Consider the following 26,822-nt stretch of genomic DNA (forward strand, 5'->3'; position numbering starts at 1 on the left):
GTAGCAATTCACCTGCCCTGGCCAGACAGGATGAAGAGTGGTCACCTCAGGAAGTGCCTTGTAAGAATAAAGATTGATTTCGAAAAGTTGAAATCATATCAGAATAGTGATAGAAGATCTTTATTATTTTGAATCAGAAAAGTGATGTAGAGTATTTTTGTTATTTCGTGGATATGATAGAATATGGTGAACAAGCGTCACCATAAGAAAGTTAAAAGATCAAAGGGTGTGGTTAGATTTTGTATAAGAGTTCAAGATGCATCATTGACAAGTTTATAAGATCAATGAAACCAGAGTTATGAATTTGTAACAAAGGGATAGTACGGTGTATAAGTAAGAGTGTGTATATGATAAGGGTTTGTATTTTAGATGGAAAGAGTTAGCGTGAACAAGATTATTGGATGAAAATGTATTGGAGTTATAAGATTTTAAGATATTGTCAGGTTAAGATAACCAAATATGAAGTGGATATGGATACAGTTTTATATTTAGATCATAGTAATGTGGTATAGTGAAGGAAGTGAGAATTTGTTTGTTTGAGTAAAGCTAAGATTGATAAGAAGAGTTTAAGAATGGATACATCAGTGATCAGTTTATAAGACAAAGGAAGTCAGAATGTTAAGTTTGAACAATGAAAACTACATGGTGTATGAGAATAAATGTGGATTTGATAAGTTAAGTAAGCTATTGTTGGGATAATTCGAACTAAAAATGATGTATATGATTGGTTGATTAGGGCTTGTGCCCTAGATTGAACAGTTGCTATTAACTAACTGTAATAGTAAAGGTGATAGAGTTATAAGATTTGAAGGAAAGATAAAGTTAAGTTAATCAAGTATGATATGAATTTGGATGTGGTTGTGTATTTTGATCATATAGATATGATGTAGGCAATGAGATAAGTATTTATATATTTTAAAGGGAGCTTTGAGGAATGAAAATACAAGTACAAGAGATGGTAAAGAATGAGATTCTATATAAGTGAAGTTGATTATCAAAGTTATGAAGAGGTAATAAAGATCAATAATCAGAGATGAGTATAAGTGATAGGAAAATAGTATGTTAGCATGAAAGAAAATATATAATTTGTGTATAATGAGATTTTGTTTTTTGAATGAATAATGGAATAAGGAAATAAAAGGCTGAAGTTTAAAGGATCAGATATGATAAAGGTTATGTTAAGGTATAGATTATAAGTTTGACTAGAAATAAGAAAGGTACGTCGGGTGATACGAGAGATTATTGGATTATGCAAAGTGTATGTTTTAATCGTCTATGATGAAGATTAAGGTGAGAAGGTCACCTGAGAATATGAATAGGATATGTGTAAACATTATCTTCACCTATAAATGCAGTGAAAATTCGAGGATGAATTTTCTTAAAGAATGGGACATTTGTAACATCCCAAACAGGGCTTGTGGCTAAATTATAAATTTGAAAAACTATGTGCTTGATTTCGAAACAAGTTAAAAATTTAAGGACTTAATTGAGAATTTTATTCAAGAGGATTGATTGGTAAATATGAAAAGATTAAAGGGGCAAAATGGTTATTTGACCACCAAGATAATTTTTTATGGGATATATATGTTACACGTGGGGTGAGTATAAGGGAAAAAGAGGAGTTCCAGAATTCTCTTCATCTTCTTCTTTCTTCCAAACGTGGAACCAAGCTTGATAAGGTGAGTTCTTTGGTTAGTTAATTATTCCTTGAATTCAAGTTGGGTTTATGATTATTGAGAGCTAATTAAGCCTAAGGAAGGCTTAAGTTAGCTTCAAAACAAAGAATGAAACAGTTAGGAGAGATTAAGATTAAGGAGTTTTTAAATGAAATTTTGAAGAAGAGTTGATAAGTTAAATTGGAGGCTAAATTTGACTTGTCAATGGTTAAATTAAGAGATATGGAGTGATAGAAGTAAATTCAGAACAAGTGGGTAAATTTGTATAATTCTTGAAATCCATGTAGATTGTAGGATTTTGATATTAGAGATGTGAGAAATGGGTATTAATGAGTTTGAGCATGTGCATGTGAATTAGGAATATGAAAGGAGATGAAATATAAAGTATTTGAGTGGAAATGAAGTGATTTTCGGGCTTAAAATTGATTTCTGGACAAGGGTGTATCGGTACCCATTCAACAGGAACCGATACCTCAAGAGTAAAATCTAGGAAGACGTTTAAAGGGTATCGATACCTTAAAGAGTGTATTGATACCCCCTTGAAATGGAAATTATCGAATATAATTTGGGTATCGATACCTAGGGTATGTATCGATACACCAGTTAAGGGATGTATCAATACCCTATAGAGTGTACCGATACCTACTTTAGATAGAAAATGAATTCCGTCTTTTCTTTAGTTTAAGAAATGAAAGATTTGAGTATGCCAAGAGGAATACTGATATGTATAATGTATGATTATGTAGATATCAATCGAAAGCAAGTCCATATCAGTCGACAAGTATTGGGCATCGAAGAAAAGATAAGAGAACGATATTGACTAGTGAGGACAGGTGAGTGCACATTATTTAGTATATGATGTTTAATGGGAAATAAGACTTGCGAGAAGTCTATTTCCAATAGTAAAATGCATGAATTCATAGATATAAGTATGTGTTGTTATGACTTATATGTGTGCATGAGTATATGTGATGACATGTTATTATGTAAGTTATTTGTATAAATACATGTTAGTGTGATAAATCATGTAAACAGTACAAATGATCTATATGATCATATAAGAATATGAAATAAGTTATATGATAAAGACATTAGGAGCTGTATGAACATATGATAGGTGAACATACATGTTACATAATATATGTGATCAATTACAGGAATCGATATAAGAGAATTATATGACTAAATGAGAAGTGAGATGAGTTAAATAAGATTATACTATAGAGTAATATGAGAATAGTATATTAGTGAGGAGACTTGAGTATAAATGATGATATCAAACTATAAGATAAGAGATATAAGAAAGATTTATATGTATGTGTGATAATATGAAAAACTGAACTAAGTACAATGATATTGAACCCTATGAGTATAAATATATGTGATATGTGACATATGAATGTGAAATCATATGAAAATATGTAATGAGCTTACATGATCACAAGACATGAGATATATGAAAGAGAAAGTATATGTGATACGTGAAAGTGAATCATATGTCTATATGAATATGGGAAATGATATGAAAGAGAATGCTCATGTTATGTGAAATGAGATCTAGAGGTATAGTTGACATGCCAAGAGTCGAGGGTTACCTATGTCTTTCGAGACATATGGACAATTTACCTATATCTTTCGGGATATATGGACAGGATTACCTATGTCCTTTGGGACATATGGACAGTTACATATGTTCTTCGGAACATATGGATAGGTCCTTCGGGACACATGCATAGTTCCTTCAGGACATATTTCACATGCCACTCAGTGGGGTGACAGCATATGCGCATAACCTCAATGTACTCGCATATCTTTAGTTCTCATATGTGTACATGGGCTAATAAAGAGATAACCCTGAATACAATGTATGTAATATATATGATGTGTGATATGAATTGTATGAAATGATATATGTGTGTTATGAGTTATTGCATCTGTTATAAAAATGAGTTATAAGATAAATGATATGAACATAAGAGACTATACGAACAAGAGATAAGAAATATGAATGATAATAGTGTATGACTATGATAGAAACATAAATGATGACATGTATGTATGTATGTATTTGTTACATGAAAAGTATATGAGTTGCACGATTATGATAGCATAAAATAGTCATGCATGGTTAGTGAATATAAATTACATTAGATGTGTTTTTATGCCTCACTAAGTCCTAGACTTAGCGTGTGATTATTTCACACGTAGGTTCTGAAAATCGAGAAGAGAAGCTAAAAGGAGCGAGACAGGTCAGCCACTCCTTTATGAAGTTCAGATCAGAAAAGAATATTAATCAAGTGTACCTTGTTATATTTAGCTGGCATGTACTAAGAGAATTGTATTGAATATGCTCTGATAGGTTTTGTAAAATAAAATGTTTTAATTAATGAAAATTGTTTATCTTCCTGAATTATGGATTTAAACTTTTACCAATTTGTAAAGAAAACTTTTTGAAAAGTCAATGTGACACATCGGACTCAGATCCGGGTCGGATACGGGTTGAGGGTGTTACACTAAATCCCCTTCAGTATCGATATTGACCCCTTAGTATTAGTACCCACCCTTGGTATCGATACCAAATCAAGCTACTGAAATTTAAAAAAGCCTTACAATATCGATACCTATATGTGGAGTATCAATACTTCTTCTTTAATCGATATTGATACTCCTCGAGTACTGATACCAATTTTGGCTATTGAAATTTATAATTCAACGATGGTGTTGATATCTCATCTTTAGGTATCAACACCTGACAAACATTATTGATACTCTATAAATAGAGTATCGATACTACCCAACCAAAAATCTTGATGTTACTCTATGATGAGCACATTATTATTATTGAGCTAAATGTCTCATAACCTTATTAAACTCGAATGTAACTCAAACTTTTACTCGTATGAGTTATTTCATTCACTTAGACCCTTAAGGGTAATTTGGTAATTTTAGCCCCTAAGGGCATTTTAGTAATCTCCCACACTCAAGGTAAATGCACGATCTCAATCGATATTAAACCCCTCACTCCCGCATCTATTTGGCATCTTTAAGTTACTCAATCACTTTAGATATTGATACCAAATTTCGGTATGGATGTCAACCCTCCGGTATGGATACCAGTCCACCGATATCGATACCAAGCATCTGATATCGATACCGAGCTTCCAGTATCGATACTACAACCTTCAGTATCGATACTAAGAGACCCATACTGATACCAGTTCATCCAGTATCGATATCAACATTCAGAAAACTTAGTTTTCACCCAGAATATGACTAATACCAATTCTTCCAAAATTGATATCATTACCAGAAACACAATGTTTTGCTCGGGAACCACCCCAAACTCATCTGAAACACTTGTTTTAAGGTCTAAGTTTATTATTAAATATTATAAAAGTCATTAGGGGTAATTATACATCATTTTTACACCAATTTAACACTAGAAACGTCCATATCAACAAATCAAGAACCCAAACCCTCATATGCTCTTCCACCCCTTACAAACATGCAAACTCATGTATATGACATACAAGTAGTAAAGAAGTTATAGTGTGTTATCTCAACTCCTAGATACCCAAATACCTTTCTAGATCCTCCAAGAACCAACCTTTTCAATTTTTTTCTCTTTAGGGGTTCTTGCACCACTCTTCCACCACCCAAAAGCCACCAAACAATTCCAACATAAAAATGAAGGACACCAGGTGTTAGACAATAACTATAACACATAAAAATCGGATAGAAACTATAAGAGGAGCCTTTGGAGCTCAAAACCTCACGAGAGCTCAAGAACACCATTTATAGAGATGATGAGTTTTTCATGAAGCTCAAAAACTCTAGATTAAAAATCTTATTTCTAGATTTTCAGACTGGAGAATGAGACAAAGAAAGGTGCAAGCTTTTATATTTTTCTAGCTTGAAAGAAGAAGAAAGAATGAAGAGAAAAGATGAAAGGAAAAGTGTTCAGGGAAGAGAAAGAGAAAAGTGGTATGGTCAAGCTCCCCTAACTCACATGAAAATTAACTAGAAATCCTCTTAAATCAGTCATGTTTTTTCATTAAATCAACCATATTTTTTTCTTAATTAATAAATTACATTCTTGGTCCTTCTACTTCCATCCTTGGTCCTTCTACTTCCATCCTAACCTTAAAAATCCCTTTTTATCTTTTATAAGGTTAATTTATTATCATACTAAACTCAATTTCGAACTAATGAACCTCCATGCTATAACAAATCTATTAAATAAATCCTTGACTCAACACGAAACTACTAGACCGATATTTGAGGTGCTACAATTGGAGTCAAAGGATCATACATGCATGCCATTGTCATTATCTGCTAGATATTATGACATGAATACACGGAGTTTAAAAGAATAAAATCCCAATGGACATAAAGGAAAAAAGAACATTATCCAAAGATAAACAATTGGTTCATCCAAATTTTCATTAGCTGAAATGTACAAACCGTCTATATATGATCAATAAGATCCAAATAAATAGAAAAGAAATGGCGGAGGGCTTCATGGTATTTGCTTGCCAGATTGTTTCTGGCATGGTGAACATCGTGACTTCACGGCAGACAAAATTGGGAAAATGTCCATTCAGTTTCCGCAATAAAAACTGGCCAAAGATGCCATCCATGCAGTCCTTTTTGCGAGCAACAGTCATTTTTAATAGTCGGTATGAAGGAATCTCTCGTATTTTGTCCCGCTTAGTGTCTTGTTGACATCGTCCCAGTTGTTCACCGAATCAGATAACGGACCTTTGTGTATCTTAACCTGGCCACTAGTTAATTCCATCTGTGGAAGGCCTAGGAACTCTTGAACATCTTTGAGTTTCTGGTACAAACAGGCGAAAAAACGAAAGGGATTGCGGGTTAGAAGATGATTATTCTTGGACATCCACAAAACGTTGCTTCACGGTCGAGAAATATTATTAACATTTCATGAAAGTTAATTACCGACCATACGGTACGGTTTGCGACGAGATCCTCATAATGCAAAACCATCAAGAAATGCTATAAATATTTTGTGGAAATTAGTTGCCAGCCTTACCGTATGGTTTGTGACAAGATCCTCGTAGTACAAAACCATGTGATGGGTACTATCGAAGTACTCTAAAGCCCTAACAACGGCCGTTTCTGCTTCTTTAAGATCCATCATTAATGATGTAGAATTGATCATCGGCTTGTAACTCGAAAGTGCGGCAGCCTAAATTAAGTGATCAGAAATAAGTTCAAATGTAGGGGCAGAAAAAACGGATAAAAAGAGTAAATAGGGCGAGTCAGTAACAGAAGGCATAGAGTGCAGGGTAGGAAGAGAGACCTCTTGCTCTGAATGAACATGAGACTTGTGGGTTCCATTTAATAGCTTTGCATATCGATCATACGAATTCGCGAGTACTGAAACCATCCTCCGAAGCAAATTTCTTCGGAAGAGAAATATAGCAGAAACACCCCGATGATTGAAGTATTCTACTATTTCTCGATGGTGCTCTATCAATCCCTGCAGGAAAAATACATCAACAATTGGATCGTAAAATGCAAAGGATTTCCTTCCATCACATAGGATTGCCACCGTATTGATTACGGTATTCTGTTGCATGGTTGATATCTAGAACACGTCTAGTTTCCTTTGCTAAACCAGATATAGATTAAACATACAGGAAGATAACTAAACTCCCTTATGTGAATAAATAATCGTGCTAAAACAGAATAGATCGACAACTCAGGTTCGTTCTCATACAGTTCCGACAACTCGATAACAAGCCATCACATTTCTCAATAAGATCACAAGGTCAAGACTATATAAAAAACTAAGCTGTTTACCTGATTTAGCATCCACTTGAAGCCAACAGCGGCCGAGCATTCATTCTTCGAAGCACTAGTGAACCAATCTAAATTGTAAACTTTCTCCAAAGTTTGTATAACAGTGGACACATTTTTCCTCCTATCAATTACCGAGAATATCTCACCATTGGAGCTTACATTGATATGGCTATTTAGCAAAGTCTCAAACCATCCACTTCCGGACCTTTGCATTGATAATATCGCAAAGAACCGGACCGGATTCGAACCACATTCACCCCTGGGAAAGCATCAATAGCAAATTTGATTAAACTCAAAACCGAAAACAAAACCAAAAAGGAATCAAACTGTTGTTGCTTGCCTGCTAAAACTTTCTGGGTTTGGGTAATGCAACGTGGGAATTTGACCTTCCAAGGGTGGCTTCTCAATGACTTGGATGCCATGAAACCCGAGCTTAGTGAAATTACCGACATGTTTTAAACATGCTCCATAGATATAAACACCGCACATCATTGCAAACCATAAAGCTATTGTCCTTGAAAACAATGGAGATTTCTTAAGAGGTTTTATAATCAGAGTGTCCTGGGAAAGAAAAACAAAGTTAAAACAGCAGCCAATACAAACAGGTCAAACCCAGAAAATACTAAACTGAAATATTAATTGTTTGAATAAAACAGCAAGAAATATCCAACATTTTCTTCAAAAAGTTATGAGCTTTAACACAAACCGACACATTCCAGAGCCATTGAAAAAATTGAGTCTTTTTTAGGCATTTACTACAAAAGAACCTCATTTCCTTCTGTACAACAAAGAAGAATAAGAACCCAGAATGAAAATGAAGTGAAAATAGAAGGGCACCTTGTTAAGTAAACAGATATACTCGGCCATTAATGTATTATCTTCCACAGAAGCTGAAGCGAACCCAGAAAAAAAGAAGACGAAAGGGAGAATATCTATTTTGGTTTTCCTTTGAATTCTCTACCAAAACAAGTAAACCACCCCAAGGAAGCAAATCTTTGTGTAGCTTCCTTTTCTTCTTTCTTTTATCTCGCGGAAATCAATGAAATGAAAGTGAAACAGCTGTTTTATTTTCTTTCTTTCTTATTTTCTTTGTTCTACTGACAAGTACAGATATGTTTACCAATGAGCAAAGCACGAAGCTCGAATCAAACATGTGGAAGCTTCTTATCTTCCTTGACTTTGAGAGTCTTGGACTTTGGTTTTTCATTTTTTTAATGTTAATTATTAAAACATAAGTTTTGCTTTTGTTTTAAGCATTTTAATTAATTTATAAATAATCAAATTGAAGCGAGGGTTAATGAGCTTGTAATCCAAGCTTTGAATACTTTAGTTTATCCAAATCGATTTGAAATATAAATTTAAAACTCAACTTACTTATGGCATTCAAATTTCTGAAGCTAAATGTTACAATATTTAGTTTTTTTATTTAAGACATGTGAGATTTGAATCCTCAATGATATTCCCTCCATTAATTCATGTTCAATCGATCACATGATAACAATGAAAAACTGACTATACATGCTGCATCATATGATTACTAGTGTTAATAGATGACCAAAAAGGAACTAAAGCGGTTGAGCAGCTTACAAAGGCCATACCTTTTTCAAGCCTGACAAGCAAATACTTCATTATATGATTATTAGGACCGTGCCATACAATGAACAAACTATGCACAGAAACAGTCCATCTACGACAGCTTTACTATTACATAGGGATTCAATTATTAATGAAAAACTAATTATTTTTGTGAATTTTAATATTGTTAAATATACTAATATTCACATTTAGATATTCTGATTATTTTCCACAACAAAATTAAAACAAATACAAATGTTAACGTTCTCATCTCCATTATCCACTTCTAAAATAACAAATTCAAATATCCGAATGTCTAATTTACTTTTTACTTTTTAGAATTTATTTGAATATCTTAAAGATAATTTTAGTTAAATCAGAAAATAATTCTTGAATTCAATGCAAATTAAGATTTTAAAAGAATTATGAGAATTCGAAATTTTCAAACTCGCTGCGATCCTACACAAGACATTCGCCCAAACAAATCCAACAAGATATTGGTTTAAATTACTCAACATAATTGAGAATAGCATGATTTAAAAGTAATGGCCAAACACTCAATCCTAGTATATATCTGCAGCTATCAATCCAACCCTCCAGCTGTAAGTCGAACCTCTAATATCCACGATAAGAAGTTCTCTTCATCATCCTCGTGAACTCTTCAATACCTACCTCTCCATCATCTGCATTCACCAATTGAACATTGATTAACATGTTTGCTTCAGGAAAGATGAGGGTTTCACAGGTTTATGTAAAGAAAAAGCAGGGCTGCCATTAGTTCAAGTACAATTGCCCCAGTCAACTGGGTTAATGACTAAACTGACTAACACCAAAGAATTTTGGTCGAATCGTTTTGGTTTAGTCAGTTTTGGTCGTGTTTGGTTTACAAGTTTAGTTTGGTTCAGGGTTAGGTCGGTGTTAAAAAGTAATTCAAATGACATCGAAGGAGTATTAACATCTGGAACAAAATGTCAAGACAATCATGAAGAACTGTATCAAGATTGAAGCAGAAGGGTTAGCTTACGATCTCGGTCTCCTTCTTCAATCATGTCTTGAATATCCTTATCAGAGAAGTGTTCACCAAGCTCCTTTGCAATGCGTTTAGCATCTTCCGCAGATATCTTCCCCTGAATTCAAATGAAGGAAGATCAATCTTTCCACAAAAAGAACAAACAACATTCAATCTAAACAAACAGATCTTACATTGTTATCATGATCAATGACTCGGAATGCTTACATAAGCTCTTCTTTAGTGTCCCTCTCGCCGATCTTGGCAGTAATCATGTGAACAAATTCATCAAAATCAATGGCACCACTGCCATCCTTGTCAACGTCCACAATCATTTGGTTGATTTGCTGTTGTGAAAAAGCATATCAGAACATAAGGATCCCAAGAAAAACAATTTATTATGCTAACCATTACATCATTTTTTTAAAAGTAAACATAGGACATCAAACATTCAACCAGCATTTTCCAATACAGAACTTACCTCTTCTGTCATTTCAAAACCGAGAGCCCTGTAGCACTAAAACTTTGAGTTCCAATGTGTTGATATGAATTAAAAACACCGTTTACAGACACGAAACATCGCACACAAATATTCATACCTCATGGCAACATTCAGCTCTTTGGCATCAATGGTACCTGGCCAGCAAATTCAAACCTATGCTTTAGTAAAAACACCAAATACATGTCTCATATATACCACCTGTATTAAGCGAGTGATCCCGTACCTGATCCATCGGTGTCAAAAAGTTCAAAAGCTTCCTTAATCTCCTGCCTCTTCTGTTGGCTTAATCCATGGTGTCTTGTCTTCCCTTATGCTTGTCTTTCCTTGATGGTCCTCTGTAAAGACTAGCCTGATCAAGCATTTATTAAAGACATAATCAAGGCCAATTCTAGTTCGAAATAAATTTTACAACATCACCCTCTTACTCATATTCGTGTCAGATGCTATTACTTCAAGCAAAATGAAGATCCGGATCAAGAGATACGTAGACATTTACAAATTCAGCGAGACAAACAACCAAACACAGAAAATATCATGCACTACAGGAAACTGTAAAAGTTAAAGGATTCTTAAAAAATTAAAGGGTTTCATCTATAATTGCTTCAATTTCCAGAGACATTGCTGAAAAGGCTTTTATTTCCAGTTTCTACTTATGCACCGCATATCTCATCCATTTTATTTTTATTATGAACCCAAAATTTCACAATTAATCCCAGATCAAATCTAACAAACAATAAGAATAAAACTAAACGGAGAATACTTTCCAATATAAAGCAAAGAGGAGCACGAAGATCCAGAAGAACATCAGAACCCTAATCTTTAACAATAGTAAAGAATACGAAGAACAGAGAGAAGTATAATTATTGAATAGAAAAAAGAAAACTGAACCTTAGAGATTAATGCGAAAAACATACCATTGTTCACTGAGATGAGATCGGAAACAAGCTAAAGAAAATTCCCCAAAAGTTCAAAAGGAAACCAATTGAAAAGACTTGTTGAAGCTTGTTAACTCTAGAAAATGAAACCTTACGCGGTTGTTTGATCTTTTGTTGACTCTACCATAACTTCGTGGATAGGCCCACTCTTAAGCTCATAATGGGCTTAATTGGGCCTTTTCTGGCCTATCATCAACTAGATTTTTGTTGTTTTGCATTGGGTTAATATATTATTCAATGTGAATATTAAGTGCAATATAATATTTTATTAGATTTTATCTATTTACAAATTTATTTAATTTTGATATAATAATAATAAAAAAAAGAAGCCATGTAAAATCCTTGTTGTAGTAAGAATGATCTCATGCACTATGACATGCAAAAAGAACATTGATGACGGATCTTTTGTCAAGAACATGTGTTCAATGATTGTGTATTTTATCCTTTGTAACAGATGTTTCAGCATATCAATGTCTCAGTATGGAACAAAGTTGTAAAAAATTTATGAAAATGTATACATTTTTAAGTTTGTTAACAATGATTCTCTTTGTATCTGTAAGATGACGAAGATAGAGAAAAAAAAATAGGATGTAAATGAGAACGGAAATAAAGGATTGTTAAAAAAAAAAGATAAATTTTGTTAAAGGGATTTAAAACATGATTCACTAATGAGATACAAGGATTGATAAATAAAAAGGTAGATAGGGATGAAGAGAAATGAGGGAGTTTGAGAGTGCATGACTATGTTTCTAGATTAAAATAAGATGGTCCGAAGGTCGATGCTTGACAATGAAGGTGGCGAAACTTTCACGGCGGCAGAAGAAGATGATTGTGGTAAAACAAACAAGATGATTAAGTGATCCCATATGACTACAATTTGTAAGTCAATCGATCAATTCGATAGATTAATGTTGTCACCAGCAATAACAATTGTTAGCATCTAATGACCGTTTTTTATAAATTAATAATATGATTGATTAAATTATTAATTTTAAAATATCGATGAAAAGAAAATAAATTTACTTAAACATAAATAAACACCTAATATGAAATACGTTCAATCTCAATTACTTTTAAAAAAATTTATAATTAAATTGTTTTTTTATTAATTCATAACATCAACTCAATAAATTAAAAGATGAACCTAAACTAAAATCAATAATTATAAAACAAAAATCAGCATTGTAATATTCAAAGGAACCATTTTACAAAAGGGTAGGTTTCCAATATTCTAAATAGGAGAAAAAGAAAGCAAAGATCCATTTTGCCTTTGATCTTTGCCTCCCACAATTGCTGACTAAATTGACCCACCTAATTTATTATACAAATCAAAATAAAAAAATCTATCTTTATTTTACGTTTTATAACAATTACTGTATTCTTACAAAATAAAATCACGAAGGCTTCCTGCTTGGGTGTCCAACTTTGATTGTTCAGTTCCTAACCTTGCCCCTCTCCATCATCAAAGGCACGTGGCGAAAATATACGGTCTTCATTTCTTTAGCATGTGGTCCCCCGTACAATATTTTCTCCTCGCGGGCCCTCTTTTTTCCCGCGCTTCTCAACCAAACCCCAAACAGTTTCAAACTTCCGTTGCCATCTTCACTAGCTTTTTCATCATCATCATCATTACCGTGATCGTCGAGGTCATCGACACCATAGCTACGGCCAGGATCTTTTCCGTCTAGGTTGGAGCCGCGCCTTACTTGCCGCATGATACGATTGATCATATCGGGCTCCACCTTCACGCATTGAGTTAAAAACCCGACCAACTCGTCGCATTTCTTCTTCGCCTGGGCCAACTCAATGCTTAACATCTCGTTATCTTTTTTCAGTTTCTCGTTCTCGTCTGATAAATCGGAGAATTGATTCATTTCTTCCGGCGTCATCTCCACCGATCCCGGATTCTTCGAGTCATGCGACGACGTGGAGGTCGATCCTAGGTCCTCTCCAGAGTTAGTCGGAGAGAGAATTCCAGCACCGGATGATTTCCCGTTCGCCGGCGACGATGTAACCATCTTGCGACGACGGATTTTGGACAAGAGCTCGTTTTGTCCTCGCTTAAAGTTCTCGTTCGCGAATTCCCATTTGTCCGGAACAACTTTTCGAAATCCCTATAAGAAAACGGTAAACATTTCATTGAAAATTTACCGCCCAGTAAACTGTGAAAGAAGTTTCATTACTGAAAAGACGGTCATATCCCTCACCTAAAATTAATTATAATATGTAGAACTTTGTTTTAAAGATAAAAAAAACTCTTGAAATTTGAGTAGTTGATAGGTTAATTAATCTTTTTAATTAGCTCACCAATCCCCCATCAATTATCATAATCCCAACCTTTGAGTTCTATTATTCAACTTATTGATCCCTTTTTATTATAAAATAATTGATAGTTTTCTAAAACTACTCAATAATTTCATCATTTCAATAAAAAAAGTAGCAAGTATTTAATTCTTAAACAAATCTATGAATATCTATTAACGGAAGATTATACTTATTTTTATAATTAATGCAACTAATCCATATTTACATCTAAAATAGAAAAAAATATTTTTACTAAAATTCTAATATATGAAATAACATAGTAACATAAAAACTAAATGTTAAAACAATTAATTCAGTAAACTAATGATCACTTACGTAAGTGTTGAGCTGACGGATGAAGCTAGAAAAGTTGTTGTGCTTGAAGCAGGTGGGAAGCAAATCCTTTGCAAAATCAGCTGTCTTCCAAACGACAAAAGAGGAGCCGTTTTCGCTCCACGAAACCACATCGTCTGTGATCGGATCATCCACCAGCTGATACGTCTTCGTCAAGAACGGCGCCGGAACTGACCTTTGCGCCATTTTCTTGTTCCCCTCCGATCAATCAAACCCTTCACCCCCAGAATACGTAAAAAAAAAAGCAAAATAAAATCTAACAAAAAGTACAAAAAAGAAAAAGAAAAGACTGGCTTAACGGTGCGTTTGGATTTAGAGAGAATAACTAAAGAGAAGAAGAGCGGTCAAGAATTCCCAACCCCAGCAATAGAAACCAGAGAGGAAGAATCGGTGGACGAGGTTGTCACGGCGTTTGCTTGAATCAGTTTCCATTAAGTTAAATGAACCAACTCACTGGTTTTTGGAATCTGAAGAATGCCATAACTTTCTTAGGAGAGTTCTTCAAGATGAAAACCGAGGAGATTTAATTTTATTTTTACCCTTTTTGGGAATTCTTATATAAGGGAGGAGGAGGAGGAAGACGAAAGCCGAAAGAAAAAACAAAAACAAAAACAAAAATATTGTTGGGTTCTAGAAAATTTGAGAAGCAGACGCCTTCCATTAAAGAAAAACATAGAGGACCCCACTAGAGTTGGTTTCCAAATAAACGGGTAAACTATACAGTTAGTCATCCAATTTAGTCATTAACGTTAGACACTGTTTGTATTTTAGTCACTAACATTAGATTTTGTTTTTATTTAGTCATTCACGATGATTTTTTTTTTCATTTTTGTCATTGTGGCCAATATCAATAGTTAGTAGTGTGAAGTTGCTTAATATTGCTATTTTCGAAAATAGTAATTTCGGATAGTGACGCTACCGTTACATAGTGACTACTATTATGGTAATGAACCACTATTAATATCTCTAGTGTTATTTTCTTGTTGACATGAAGATTATCTTGAACAATTCTGGTTTCCTCTAAAGAAAGAAAGATCTTTTGTTCGCTTCATTGATTTAGATTCGAGCTCTGTCAGAAATGTTCCTTCAAAATTTCACTATCTTTTGTTGATGATTTTATGAAAACTAAGAGCATATTTTTTGTGAATGAAAATGCCTCTTTCGACCTTGGAGCTCTCCCAATGAAAGCATCAAACGATGTTTTTGAGAAGGTCTCTATTTTGTGATCATTTAGATGATTAAACAAATCGGCGTATTAGAGGTGGTGTGTTAAGTCAGATAGTGTGACGAGATTTAACAGTTGGAATTGAAATGAATTTTTTTTCTAACGACAACATCTAAATTGGTAACACTTTAAAAATTGAGTGATTTTTAAGTGATTAAAATGATAAAACTCTAAAAGTTCCATGACCATAGCGTAGTTTGACCTAAAAGTAACATGTATTATATAATTTAACGTAACTTACACAAATGGTCCCTCAACTACAAGGTACTACTTTGTTGAGTCTCCAACTGTTAAAAAATACAAAATGGTCCCTCAATTATCAGATGTTGCTTTGTTGAATATGTCGACTATTAAAAGTTACAAAATTATCACATGACTATTCATATGTTTCAAACTCGCCATTTTCCGTTAAAAAATTGATGGTCGTATCAGTTGGACGTTAACAAACTGATTGAGATATGATAAAATTTGACCATAGAATCTCAAATAACTAAACAATTCAAACGGTTATGGGATCAATTTTTATCGTATCATAGTCAACAGGTTAACGTCTATCTCAGACGACTGTCAATTTTTAACGAAAAAGAGCAAGTTTTGAATATATGAATAATCGAGCGATCATTTTATAACTTTTAATAGTCGATGCTCAACAAACTAACATCCTATAATTGAAATATTGTTTTATAATTTTAATAATTTAAAGACTCAATGAAACAATATCGATAGACCATTCATATACTTATCCTATAATTTAAAGTGGATTTTTACATATTAAACTTGTTTGCGGAGAAAATAATAACCGAGACTGCGTAATAGCTAAGGAAATCTCCAAATAATTTCGGAATTTAATCACCGATGGTATTGACTTTCTCATCCACTTATATATATATACGTGCAAGTCGAATTTGAAACAAATATATTAATATAAAATATGTATCCCTCTCTCGAAAAATGCCACATCGAAGAGACAAGAAGGTCTTCTTTAATTTCCTGAGCTGCTATTTATGATTAGTTCAAACTTCAACTTTTTCTAATTTTATTAAAGATGTGAAATCTTTTCCATAAAAGATAATTATTTTAATGGTTATATTGGTTTCTTTTTCTTTTTCTATTTTATTAAATAAATATTAATTTATAGTAAAGTCATTGTGGAGTGCATTTCAGCGTATAGAATATATTACTAATTTTTAAAATATATTTTCTGCCACCAACAACCACTGATTTAAGCAACCATTCATTCAGTACCAATAAACTTGTATCATTGTCAAAGCATAAAAAATTTGACAGTCCAAATTTTCCATAAAGGTTTCACACACGAAACATTTTAACTCATGATTTTAAGTTAATAATGTAAATATGCTAACACGTGTTTGAGTCTTACCAGTAACCCTATTTGACATCTAAAAGAAGTTGTTACATAAATATATTTAAAAGTCTATCAATCATCGACAAATTTGAAAAACGATTAATTACAAAATTAACAAATAAGCCTATTCAATTAATCAAAATTTCTAAGTTTAGTGGATTAAATTGAAATATAGAAAGGCATTTGTTTAAAGTCTAAATGTAGACCAATGTCAAACATGTAGAATTTATGTTGGGCTCATTCTTTACTGTTACTTTGTCTTCTTCCACCAAGTTGAAGCCAGCCTCATCTTACTTTTATAACTAGTAGTTTCTACTAAATAGTTTTTTAATATCTCCTGACTATATAATTATTTATTATTAATGATTCTTTTCTTTGTGTTTTTTTTTCATCGTGTGGTCTCTGAGAGTAACTTATAGGAAAGTAAATATATAAATACACATTTACGCGTCTACAGACCAGTGTTGGTTAATAAAATATTATCATAAAAAGATAGTTATTATAGGTTTTTTTTTGGTCTGGCAGTTATTATAATATCCAAAGACAGAAATTTGATTTCAAGCATAAATCTGTAGGAACTTTGTGATATATCAGCATGAGAATCACATGCATGCATGGCGGCCTGCTTTTTATCCATTTGAAATTGATCTTTGTTGACGGGATGTTCCCAAGTTGGTTTTAGTTTCATGATTTTACTTGTCGACCTTTAAGAGAGTTTTTAGAATGTATTAAAGACGATTCACATAATTTAAAAGATAATGTAAAAAATAATATAATTTCATTAAAAAAATTAAATATATCGTTGATTGTTGATTCAATAGTATCCACTTGTCCCTAAAAGTGTCCTGCCTGCGTTGTGATAGGGTTTCCAAACTCCAAATAATGTGAATAATTTAAAAAAAATAAAAAAAAATAAAATCTCAAAATTAAAATGACATAAACCATCTAGAAAGAAGACGATTATGTCAGTCAGAGTAATGAATTGGTCTTAATCAGTAGTCAATTAAAAATAGGTTTTTCATGTTTTGTTTTCTCTAGAAGGATTTACGTACGAAACAACAAACAATTCGCTGGTCAAACATTCATTTCAGTTTATTCATCTGCAGGCATATATAATATTCGAATTTCAATGTTGGTGGTTATTTTATCTATTCGCATATTATTTTAGATTACGGATTTTTCATGGCATATAGTTTTAATATCGAAAAAACAAACATTTTAATCATGGATGGTGTTTATATTATAATAATTTTTATGCAAAAACTAAATTTCAAAATTAAGGTTGAATATTTACAATAAATGACTAAAACCAAGAAAACTGTAAAATATCGACTGCAATTCGTACCCTTGATATTATTATTTCAGTACAAACTCCTTTATGACAAGTTACTTGATCATGAACTCTTTCTTAAACATTAGGAATCAGAAGGGAAAAAAAACATCCAAGATCAGACATCGTCAACTGATCAGAAAACAACCGTTGCCCCCTAAAAACAACGCCTCTAAACACACCATTTCACAGATTGGAGAGACAGCAACCCACAAGGCTCCTTAGATGGAGGGATGTGGGTGCAGACAGAGACCTATAAAAAATTAAAATTATCATATTTTTTTTTTGTTTATCTTCTATTGAAAATTTGTTTTCGCCCCTAACATTTTATAAAATTGTTTATTTTTAAAATTTTAGAGATTCATTTCTGTAATATAAAATCTTGCATCTTGTCCCTGATGTTAGGACATACTGTTGATGACTTGATGTCTCGTCTACACAAGACCAAGCTGCCGCCCCAAAGCCTCAGTAGCCATTGCTCAACTAAGCCCCCAACCAAACTCACTACCAACATAACCAGCCAATACTACTTGTAATAATCTAAAACTTTGAGGCAACATTTGAGAGTTGACCTGAAACATCTATTAATAAATACGAGTTTAGGATTAGAACCATTAGGCTAAGTATGGACATCATTGAGAGCTATGTAGACTTAAGACGCATTAATAAGAGATGGCTTTGAATTTTGATCAAATAAGAGAGAGACAAAAAGATAAATATCTATGGTTGAAAATGAGGTTGGTTTTCCCTTGATTTTGCCAATGTCCAGACCTGTCCAATGACAAGTGTATAATATAATCTCTCACAGGATCTAAAAATTTAGGAGTTTCACATATGAATGTCATTTAGGCCCTTTCATGTATAATATTGTGCCCTAATGATCTTTACCTTCGAAGGAAAAATAAACTTTTCGTTTGATTCTCGAGAAAATTATAAACGAAGATTTTAACAATATATTTAATTGTTTTCCATGGTAAATTTTGGTAAAAGAAATCTCATTGATCCCTCAAATTTAAAATTGATAAATTATTTTTTATTAATAGAATATTTTAGGGGTTTCATTTTTACATAGCACAGACCTCCACATCATTTAGGAAGGGTCTGCCTATATTATACCTGGAGAGGAGATTCCTCTAGTGCTCGAGGTAAATGAAAAACCGGTGAAAGTTCGGTGGAAGTTAAATGAGAAGTTTTCATTGATCTTTTGAGTTAAGGTAGAATATTTTGAACTTTGAAATATACTTTGTGATACCCCCAACTTCTACGATCCAAATTTTAAGGCCCGATATCTTTTAACCATTGAGATTAAATCTCTAATAGTATATATAATTTGATTCGAAATCTTACTTTCTTTCATCTCTATTATAGATGATCCTATCATTCAATATATCTAGATATCGTTAAAGCCCTGAACTAATTAAACAATGTCTAATGTTATGAAGTTAGAAAGCATTGGTTGAAGTTAATCTCACCGAAACCTAGTATTTTCCTCTTAGAATGCTTGGCGAAGTTAATGAGTGGGAAATAATGGTGAAGCAGGTGTTATAAACTCATTGGAACAAGATCCATCATCATGTTCCTTAGATGGTCCCATGTTTGTGTCTCAAACTTTATGGTCATCCAATGTGGCGATAAGTTGAATAGTGTGAACCACTAAGTGGTTGTTTATATGTTGGAAGATGAGCACTAATATATATCGTGTCTTTTTTTTTAGTCATGAATTGCACCTTTGTGCCTTACATCGACATGTTCCGGATGTCAACCTTGTCTTAGTGGGTTCTTCTTTTCTCTCGATTTTGGAATTTTGGCATACGTGGGGGGATATGTGAAGGGAATAATGCAAGCAACATCATATATAGAAACACTTTTAATGAGTAATTAGAGACTATCGTAAAGTTGGGGGGGGAATTCATAACGCAAAAGTGTTCTTTCGGTGATGGTTCAGAAGTGGAGATGCTAAGACACAAATCAGAACTTATGTTTCTTTTGGGCCCGAAAAACGTTCACCCATTAATGCATTGTTTTTCATACCGTCTAAAATTTGAAAGGTACAAATTCTTTAAGTAAAGAACATGTTATGAATGGGGAGTAATTGAGTATTTTACCCAAAACTGATTAAGCTAAGTCCAGAAGTCTTTGACAAAGTTACAAATTCTTCCATTTACTGCTATTGTTCAACTTATGTCAGTTTTTTTTGGACTTAGCTTAATTAGTCTATATATATATATATATATATAGAACATGCAAATTGGAAAACAATGTCTAAAGAAAAGGTAAAAAGAAGTGTTAATTCCGTGTCTGGCATTGAGGAATAATCATAAGAACCTTTACTCGAAATTGCCTTTCTTTTCAAGCAACAAAGATGATTGATTTGTCTGCCCACGAATCAAAGCAAGCTGTATTCCGTCAATAGCAAGGATTTTCTTATAATTATTATCATACAGCAAGATTTATATATATATATATATGTTTCAAATTTATTAAAAATGTTATTGAATATGAGTATAAATCCAACTCCGATATGTTTAAATCTCTGAAGGAAGAAAATGAATCAGGGCATAACCACGTAGAAGTAAATATATGTACAAATACAAGCTGCAGATATGTTTAAAGGGCAGAGGTCGGACAAATTATGTAACCTTAAGGAATATAAAATTGGATAAACTAAAAGATAGTAGCACAGAGATTAAAAGAAAAGTCAATCCAGAAGATATTTTAGTTCATTTCATGTGTAGATTTTTTTTTCTTCGTTTTCTGGAAATTTCTAACCCAAGTTACCAAACAAACCATGGTCCATCATTGATGTTTGTTTGTTTTTTCTACATTGATAAACAACTCTGTTTTCTTCGGTTCGATTTCTTGTGATTTGATCTTGAAAACCCTGGCGATCATACACAGCCATCAAATCGTCATGAGCTTTGCCTAACCGAACAAGCAACCACCTGCGCCCACTGCCGCAGCCTTGTCTTCACCGTCTGTGGATTATCACCTTCAATCGCCAAAAAAGAATCAGAAGAAATACAAGTTCCCAACAAAGCTGAAGATCATAGGAGTTAAATTAATGACTCACCAGGGCCAACAATGGCGTGGGGGCTTCCAACAGGGGAAGGAATACTCTCACAATCCGATACAACCGAAGGAGACGACGTCGTGCAAGGCTTGGAGATCATGGTGTCGTTGTACTTCTTATTAACAGCATAATAAAGACCTAAAGCAGGCAAAGTATCGGACAAACGTTGATCCACCTCAGGCGAATCGAACCCGAACCCCAACTCGATACAAGCCTTGAGTTCGTCGAGGTCTTCGTCCGTCACGCTCTTGCTCTTTCCTTTCTTTCTGTTCCCTTTCCTCCTGAGCCATGCTTCTTCGCGGAACATGTCCGGCGACCACGACGGGTGCTTGTAAAGCGAAACCGAAAGTGGCATCATCGTCGGCACCGTAAGCGGAGGTTGCGGTGAATCATCAGTTGATGTTAGCTTTTGTTCGGGCGGTGGTGGTTGCGGTGGGAACATAGACAGCGATAGTAGCCCCCCAGAGAGTTAATATGTTGTGGGAAAGTGGGTTATGGGAGAAGGGTTAATAAGGTGGTGGGGGTTGCAATTGATTGATCCGAGTCAGGATGGCTTGTCTTTTTCTCTTATTTATTTGGTCTTGAAAGTTGAGTGTTCCTTACATGATTTTTGTATTTTGTGTTCCTTACATGATTTTGTATTTTGTATTCCATACCTAGTATCTATTTTATTATGATTATAATTATTATTATTTTTGATGTAATAAATGTCTTAGTGATATAATCGATTATTTTTTATTTAAATGAATAAATCCATAAAAGAACAATTGTTAATCAATATTAATATCTTTTGTTTTCATAAGTAGAAGAGAAAATAATAATAATAAAAGTCTAAATATCTTTCTCGATCGTAATCAATAGGATTTATAATAATTCTTAATGTTAATGTCATACAGAAGATCATAATGGTTATCTATAGATTAATATGCTATAAATACGATCAACTTACAATAAATTTAACTATTATATATGGGTCTCATAAATCTTTCGAAGATCGTATAAAAAATTTGTTGTTTCTCAATGTGTTAGACTCTTAAGAGTTTCATGTTGAGAGATAATCTTCATGGACTCTATAGAGGTTTTGAGTGCGAAAAAGTACAATGAATTTTTTTTAAAATAAAAAAGGATATACCATTAATAACCATCACAACCTAAATATTTCAATCAATAATTGATGCGGTACGCTTGAAACTCTATAGACATTTCTAGCACTAGAATTGAATGCTCTATATCTCACGTTATATTGTCATGATGTTAGAACGTTTTGTTGTATTGTCATAGTGAGAATCCTTTTCTGTATTGAAAATGTCGAGTTGTCTCCACTCTCCACTATATCTTGAAGGAAAAATTTTTGTTATATCAATCAGTTTGATGATTTAAGATATTTTCGTTGTCCACCGATAACGAGATATCTCTACTTCAAATACCTTCGAGATGCCTTCACTTAAGGTAGAGATGTCTCCACCCAAACTTATGACTTAAAGGATTTATTTATGGGGTTGGAGAACCTCCGCTCTAGCAATAGAAGTTTCTCTATTGTATTTAACGAGCGTCAAGATATTTTTATCTTAAGAAGAAGAAGATCATTACTTCTATCAAAGCAAAGATATCCTAGTCATACCTACAAAATTTTATTTGAAGTGTGAGAAAATCTATAATACATAGAATGTGTTATTGCGTGCTAAATTATCTAATCTAATTGGCTGATAAAACATACAATTTATATAATATAAAAACTAATGTTATATTTCAATAATTATAACTCTTTTAACTTTATACTATAGTTCCAATCGCCACTTTGATCAAAGTTTAATAATTCATGTATTTGCATTCAAAACAAGTATACACTTATACAAATCTAACTATTATTTTAATAATATGATAAAGAGATGTTACCATAAAATTAAACAAATTATAGATAAATTGATAAATGATGATAGGTATGAAAGTTTGATTTATGGGTACATTGGAATATAATCCAATTCCTTAGAATATGCCATAGATTTTTTTTTCTTCGTCTACTTTCCATCCAATTATAAAACAAAGATTATAGTAGAATACAACTTAAAATAATTTAGATAGATGACTTGAACAAGTTGACCACCGCATCTTTATCGTCAAATATTAATTATAATTTTAATAAGAAAGACATAAATTAATTAATTTAAATCCTTATTTGTAACCAATTTTGAACCACATGCACTGAATATAATATGGCTTAATTGAGTAGATCAATCACTAATGCATGTACTGAATATTAAAATTGAGAAGAAAAAAAAAAGAAGTAATGCTTAAAGTCTCACCCAAAATTAAGGCTTTGATGAATCACATCAAATTATTTTAATGATCTTCGAGAAAAATGAAGAAATAAAGGGTCTCATTTTTTTAATTTGTTTATTCGTTGGATAAAACTTTTATCACATGTACGAATTAAATGGCATCGGTAGTTAAAAGAAATAATTATTATTTATAGAGGCCGTAGGTACGAGCACCAACGATTACATGATATTTAAAAATTTATTATCAAATAATTAAGAGTCTTTAGAACATATACGACCACTTATAATCACCGTATATTGATAAAAAATAATTTTACCATACTTCACTTATTTTAGTATTGAATTTTCTTTTCGCAAATCATAACTATATTTAAAATATACCGATGTAAATTCTAATACATAAGTTATACACATGTTGTTAAAATTTTAAGTAAATTATATATTTAATCACTGAATTATACAATTAATTTTTTTAACTATTATATCAAAAATTTAATTAAGTTGTTAATGTTTTAGTTTAGTATCTATCAAATCATCATATCAGTAATGGGTTAATAAAATGATTGATTTGAAAGTGTTTTAATTTTTATATTAACATATTCTATTTTTATTATTTATATCATCTGTCAATTTGATCTTAATTTTAAATAGATTAATAAATTTAATCTTCTAAATTTATAAGGGTGATTAATTTGATCCTAGAAATTCTTTCAACAAGTTATTTGTCTATTTTTGGGTAGAAAGTAGCCTAATTGAACAAAGTTAAGTTGTGGAGATAGGGAAACGCTCACGTGCGGCGCTTAGTATATGGCTAAAATAAGGTGATATCGGATTTGTTATTATTTTAAATAATAAAACCAATAAAAAATGACCGAAAACATCAATATTTTAACCGGTTATAAATACCTAAAACATCATTTTTTGATCGGATTTTTTTACCGCATTTACCTATATAGGTAATTAGAACCGGTTAAAATAATGATGTTTTCGGTCATTTTTTACCGATTTTGTTATTTAAAATAATAAAAAAACCGATAACACCTTATTTTAGTCGTATAGTAAGGCCTTGCACCGCAGAACTGCCCTGGACGGCATAGGGATGCCCTAAGATATCTTGCATAAAGAGGTGGTTGACTGGAGCCGTGGTGGAGTCGAGCAACATCAGTTGGGCAGGGTTGTTGTCATCGATCTTTGCTAGGAAATCTGTTACCATATTTGGTTCGCGACGAATGAGTTTAAAGTCCACAGTAGTTGATAACATTGCAGATGCGTTAAATTAGTGACTCAAACATTGAAAATGGACTATCATGTCAGTATTGTAATAGTCAAATGACGAAAAACATTGGTCAAAGGATTACATTGAGTTTGTTTCTGAGTTGAAGGGTCACATTGAGAGAAAAAAATAATTCAAGAGTCACATTGATTTCCCCCCCCCCCAAAAAAAACTATAGGGATCTCTAATGCCTTTTTGTTAAAAAAAAATTCATTTATTGTACTACATTAATATATGTTTATTAATTTATGTCATTGTCAGTAGGGTTGTAAATAAGACGAGATAGATTGTGAGCTACTCGAGATCAACTCAGTCAAAGCTCGGTCAACAATCGAATCAAATGAACTCGACTCGAGCTCAATCTCAACTCGAATTTTTAACGAGTCAAAACGAACTACTCTATATTTGACTAGAAAAATTTATGAACTACTCGAAAAAAAAAGAATATATTAAAAAGTTACACATTGCCATTACCCTAATTTTTTTTTTAAATTAACGAGCGCAAGTCCAATTATAACATTTTATCTTATTAATAGAAAAATAAAGTCCCATTAAATTAGGCACATGTTTGATAAACACATATTTGATCTTTTTCTTTCCTTTTTTAATTTTTTTCTGGATCTTTATGATTCAAAAATACAGTAGTTAGTACATTACGAATTAGGAACTTCAAACTCTAACACTATGAACTTTTTCTTTCAAACTTTCATCGGTAAAAGCATTTGTCATCAATAGTTGGTGGCCGTTGCCTTCATTCATCAATCGTCATTAATCACTGTCTTTATACATCGGTTAGCTTTCTCTTTTTTCTTTTAATTTTTAGGGTTCTAAACTCCTTCTCTCAAAGTTTTTTTTCCTAAACTCTTCATGGTAAGTCAGAGTATCGAACACTGTTCATCATCGTATTCACTCGTCGGTCTCTACGATCATTCGTCTCTAATGACCACATTCATGCATCAGTAAGTTTTCCTTTTACATTGTTTCAAATTTTCCCCTTTTTTAAAATCTCCAATTTTCATTTCCACAAAATGTAACTTATTTTTTTACGATCCATTTTTTACAGTGATCAAATGTTATTACAATATGTATATGTATACGTATACATATATGTATACGCATATGTGCTCTCTAGTGGATATAGTCTTACTCTATACCAATTTAGTTTTCTAATGAAAATTTTTAAAGAAGTAATGAAGAACATAGTTTCTTAGATCAAGAAAAAAAGTGTTTTTTAGTATAAAGGTTGAGGCTTAGGACAATTAAATGGGAATAAAGTAAACGAGTCAAGTTCAGCCTATCTACTGCAACCCTTTAAATACCAACTTCAAAATTTATGAATCATTATAATAATAATAATTAGCATAATTTCACCCATTAAGGTTAGTTTTTTTTCTTCTATGCTTTTAATGAGTTTTACTTGTTTTTTCTTCTAGAATTTTACCCGAAAAAAATCAATTTACTGAAGTGATTTACACAAAAAAATTTATTTACCGAAAACAAATGTGAATCGTTTCTTTTTTATTCATTTTTTGTGGTTATTTCATCAATTTTTTTTTCATGTAATTTGAACTTTTAGTCTCTATAAATGCATTTTTTTATCTTTGTAGTCAATTTTCTTCTTTTAGTTAAATAATTTCCGCCCTTAACTTGTTTTTTGTTGTTAAATTCAACTCTTGTTATTTATGTTTCTTAAATATTCCTATTTGTTTATACTTTTTTTATATGTATTTCTTTCTTCAATATTTATGTAAACTAAATTTATTTTCAATAAACTTGTGTATAGTGAATTTTATGCAACGACTAATGATGAATTAGTGAAATTTTATTTTATTATTATATTTTTAGTTGTAGATTCTTAAATATATTTTAGTTAAGAAAATATAGAAAAACATGAAAGTAAAAAAAATGTTGTGTTGATATTTTATACAATGTTAATAGTATGTATCAATCTCACAAGTTTAATATTTGTAAATATTAAATTTCAAAAAATATATTCAAAAAGTTCAATAATATTCTAATTTTCTCAAGGAATTTTTAATTCCTTGTCAAAAGCATTTTAGCTGAATAATTTCACCCCCAATAAATACTGAAGTATTAT

At 32.3% G+C, this 26,822-nt stretch overlaps 3 protein-coding genes and 1 pseudogene across 3 annotated transcripts; all 4 read right to left on the reverse strand.

The window, feature by feature from the left end:
* Positions 1-6,181: 6,181 nt before the first annotated feature.
* LOC120212539 (nodulation protein H-like) lies at positions 6,182-8,424 on the reverse strand. The gene is made up of 6 exons (XM_039210812.1): positions 8,340-8,424; positions 7,843-8,063; positions 7,503-7,761; positions 7,000-7,179; positions 6,730-6,885; positions 6,182-6,513 (listed from the first exon to the last, which is right to left on the reverse strand). The coding sequence occupies exons 1-6, from the start codon at positions 8,367-8,369 to the stop codon at positions 6,346-6,348; spliced, it is 1,014 nt and encodes a 337-aa protein (XP_039066743.1). The 5' UTR covers positions 8,370-8,424; the 3' UTR covers positions 6,182-6,345.
* Positions 8,425-9,507: 1,083 nt separating this feature from the next.
* On the reverse strand, positions 9,508-10,949 carry LOC120212428 (annotated as a pseudogene).
* A 1,888-nt stretch (positions 10,950-12,837) lies between these two features.
* Positions 12,838-14,738, reverse strand: LOC120212540 (heat shock factor protein HSF24-like). Its single transcript, XM_039210813.1, has 2 exons — positions 14,164-14,738; positions 12,838-13,637 (listed from the first exon to the last, which is right to left on the reverse strand). Exons 1-2 carry the CDS (start codon positions 14,365-14,367, stop codon positions 12,957-12,959), a joined length of 885 nt encoding a protein of 294 aa, XP_039066744.1. The 5' UTR covers positions 14,368-14,738; the 3' UTR covers positions 12,838-12,956.
* Positions 14,739-20,796: 6,058 nt separating this feature from the next.
* Positions 20,797-21,658, reverse strand: LOC120212541. The gene is made up of 2 exons (XM_039210814.1): positions 21,173-21,658; positions 20,797-21,091 (listed from the first exon to the last, which is right to left on the reverse strand). Exons 1-2 carry the CDS (start codon positions 21,612-21,614, stop codon positions 21,012-21,014), a joined length of 522 nt encoding a protein of 173 aa, XP_039066745.1. The 5' UTR covers positions 21,615-21,658; the 3' UTR covers positions 20,797-21,011.
* Between the last annotated feature and the right edge of the window lie 5,164 nt (positions 21,659-26,822).

This window comes from Hibiscus syriacus, unplaced genomic scaffold (genome assembly GCF_006381635.1).
Source record: "Hibiscus syriacus cultivar Baekdansim isolate YM2019G1 unplaced genomic scaffold, ASM638163v2 tig00110013_pilon, whole genome shotgun sequence".
NCBI classification, from domain to species: Eukaryota; Viridiplantae; Streptophyta; class Magnoliopsida; order Malvales; family Malvaceae; genus Hibiscus; species Hibiscus syriacus.

Excerpts from the sequence above, each read along its gene's own strand:
- LOC120212539 (XM_039210812.1), bottom strand. The coding sequence starts at position 8,369 with ATGGCCGAGTATATCTGTTTACTTAACAAG. Across the intron at positions 8,064-8,339 it reads ATATCTGTTTACTTAACAAG|GACACTCTGATTATAAAACC; the intron begins GTGCCCTTCTAT and ends TTTCTTTCCCAG. Across the intron at positions 6,514-6,729 it reads ATCTTGTCACAAACCATACG|AAACTCAAAGATGTTCAAGA; the intron begins GTAAGGCTGGCA and ends TGTTTGTACCAG.
- LOC120212540 (XM_039210813.1), bottom strand. The coding sequence starts at position 14,367 with ATGGCGCAAAGGTCAGTTCCGGCGCCGTTCTTGACGAAGACGTATCAG. Across the intron at positions 13,638-14,163 it reads TCCGTCAGCTCAACACTTAC|GGATTTCGAAAAGTTGTTCC; the intron begins GTAAGTGATCAT and ends GTTTTCTTATAG.
- LOC120212541 (XM_039210814.1), bottom strand. The coding sequence starts at position 21,614 with ATGTTCCCACCGCAACCACCACCGCCCGAACAAAAGCTAACATCAACT. Across the intron at positions 21,092-21,172 it reads CCACGCCATTGTTGGCCCTG|GTGATAATCCACAGACGGTG; the intron begins GTGAGTCATTAA and ends TGGCGATTGAAG.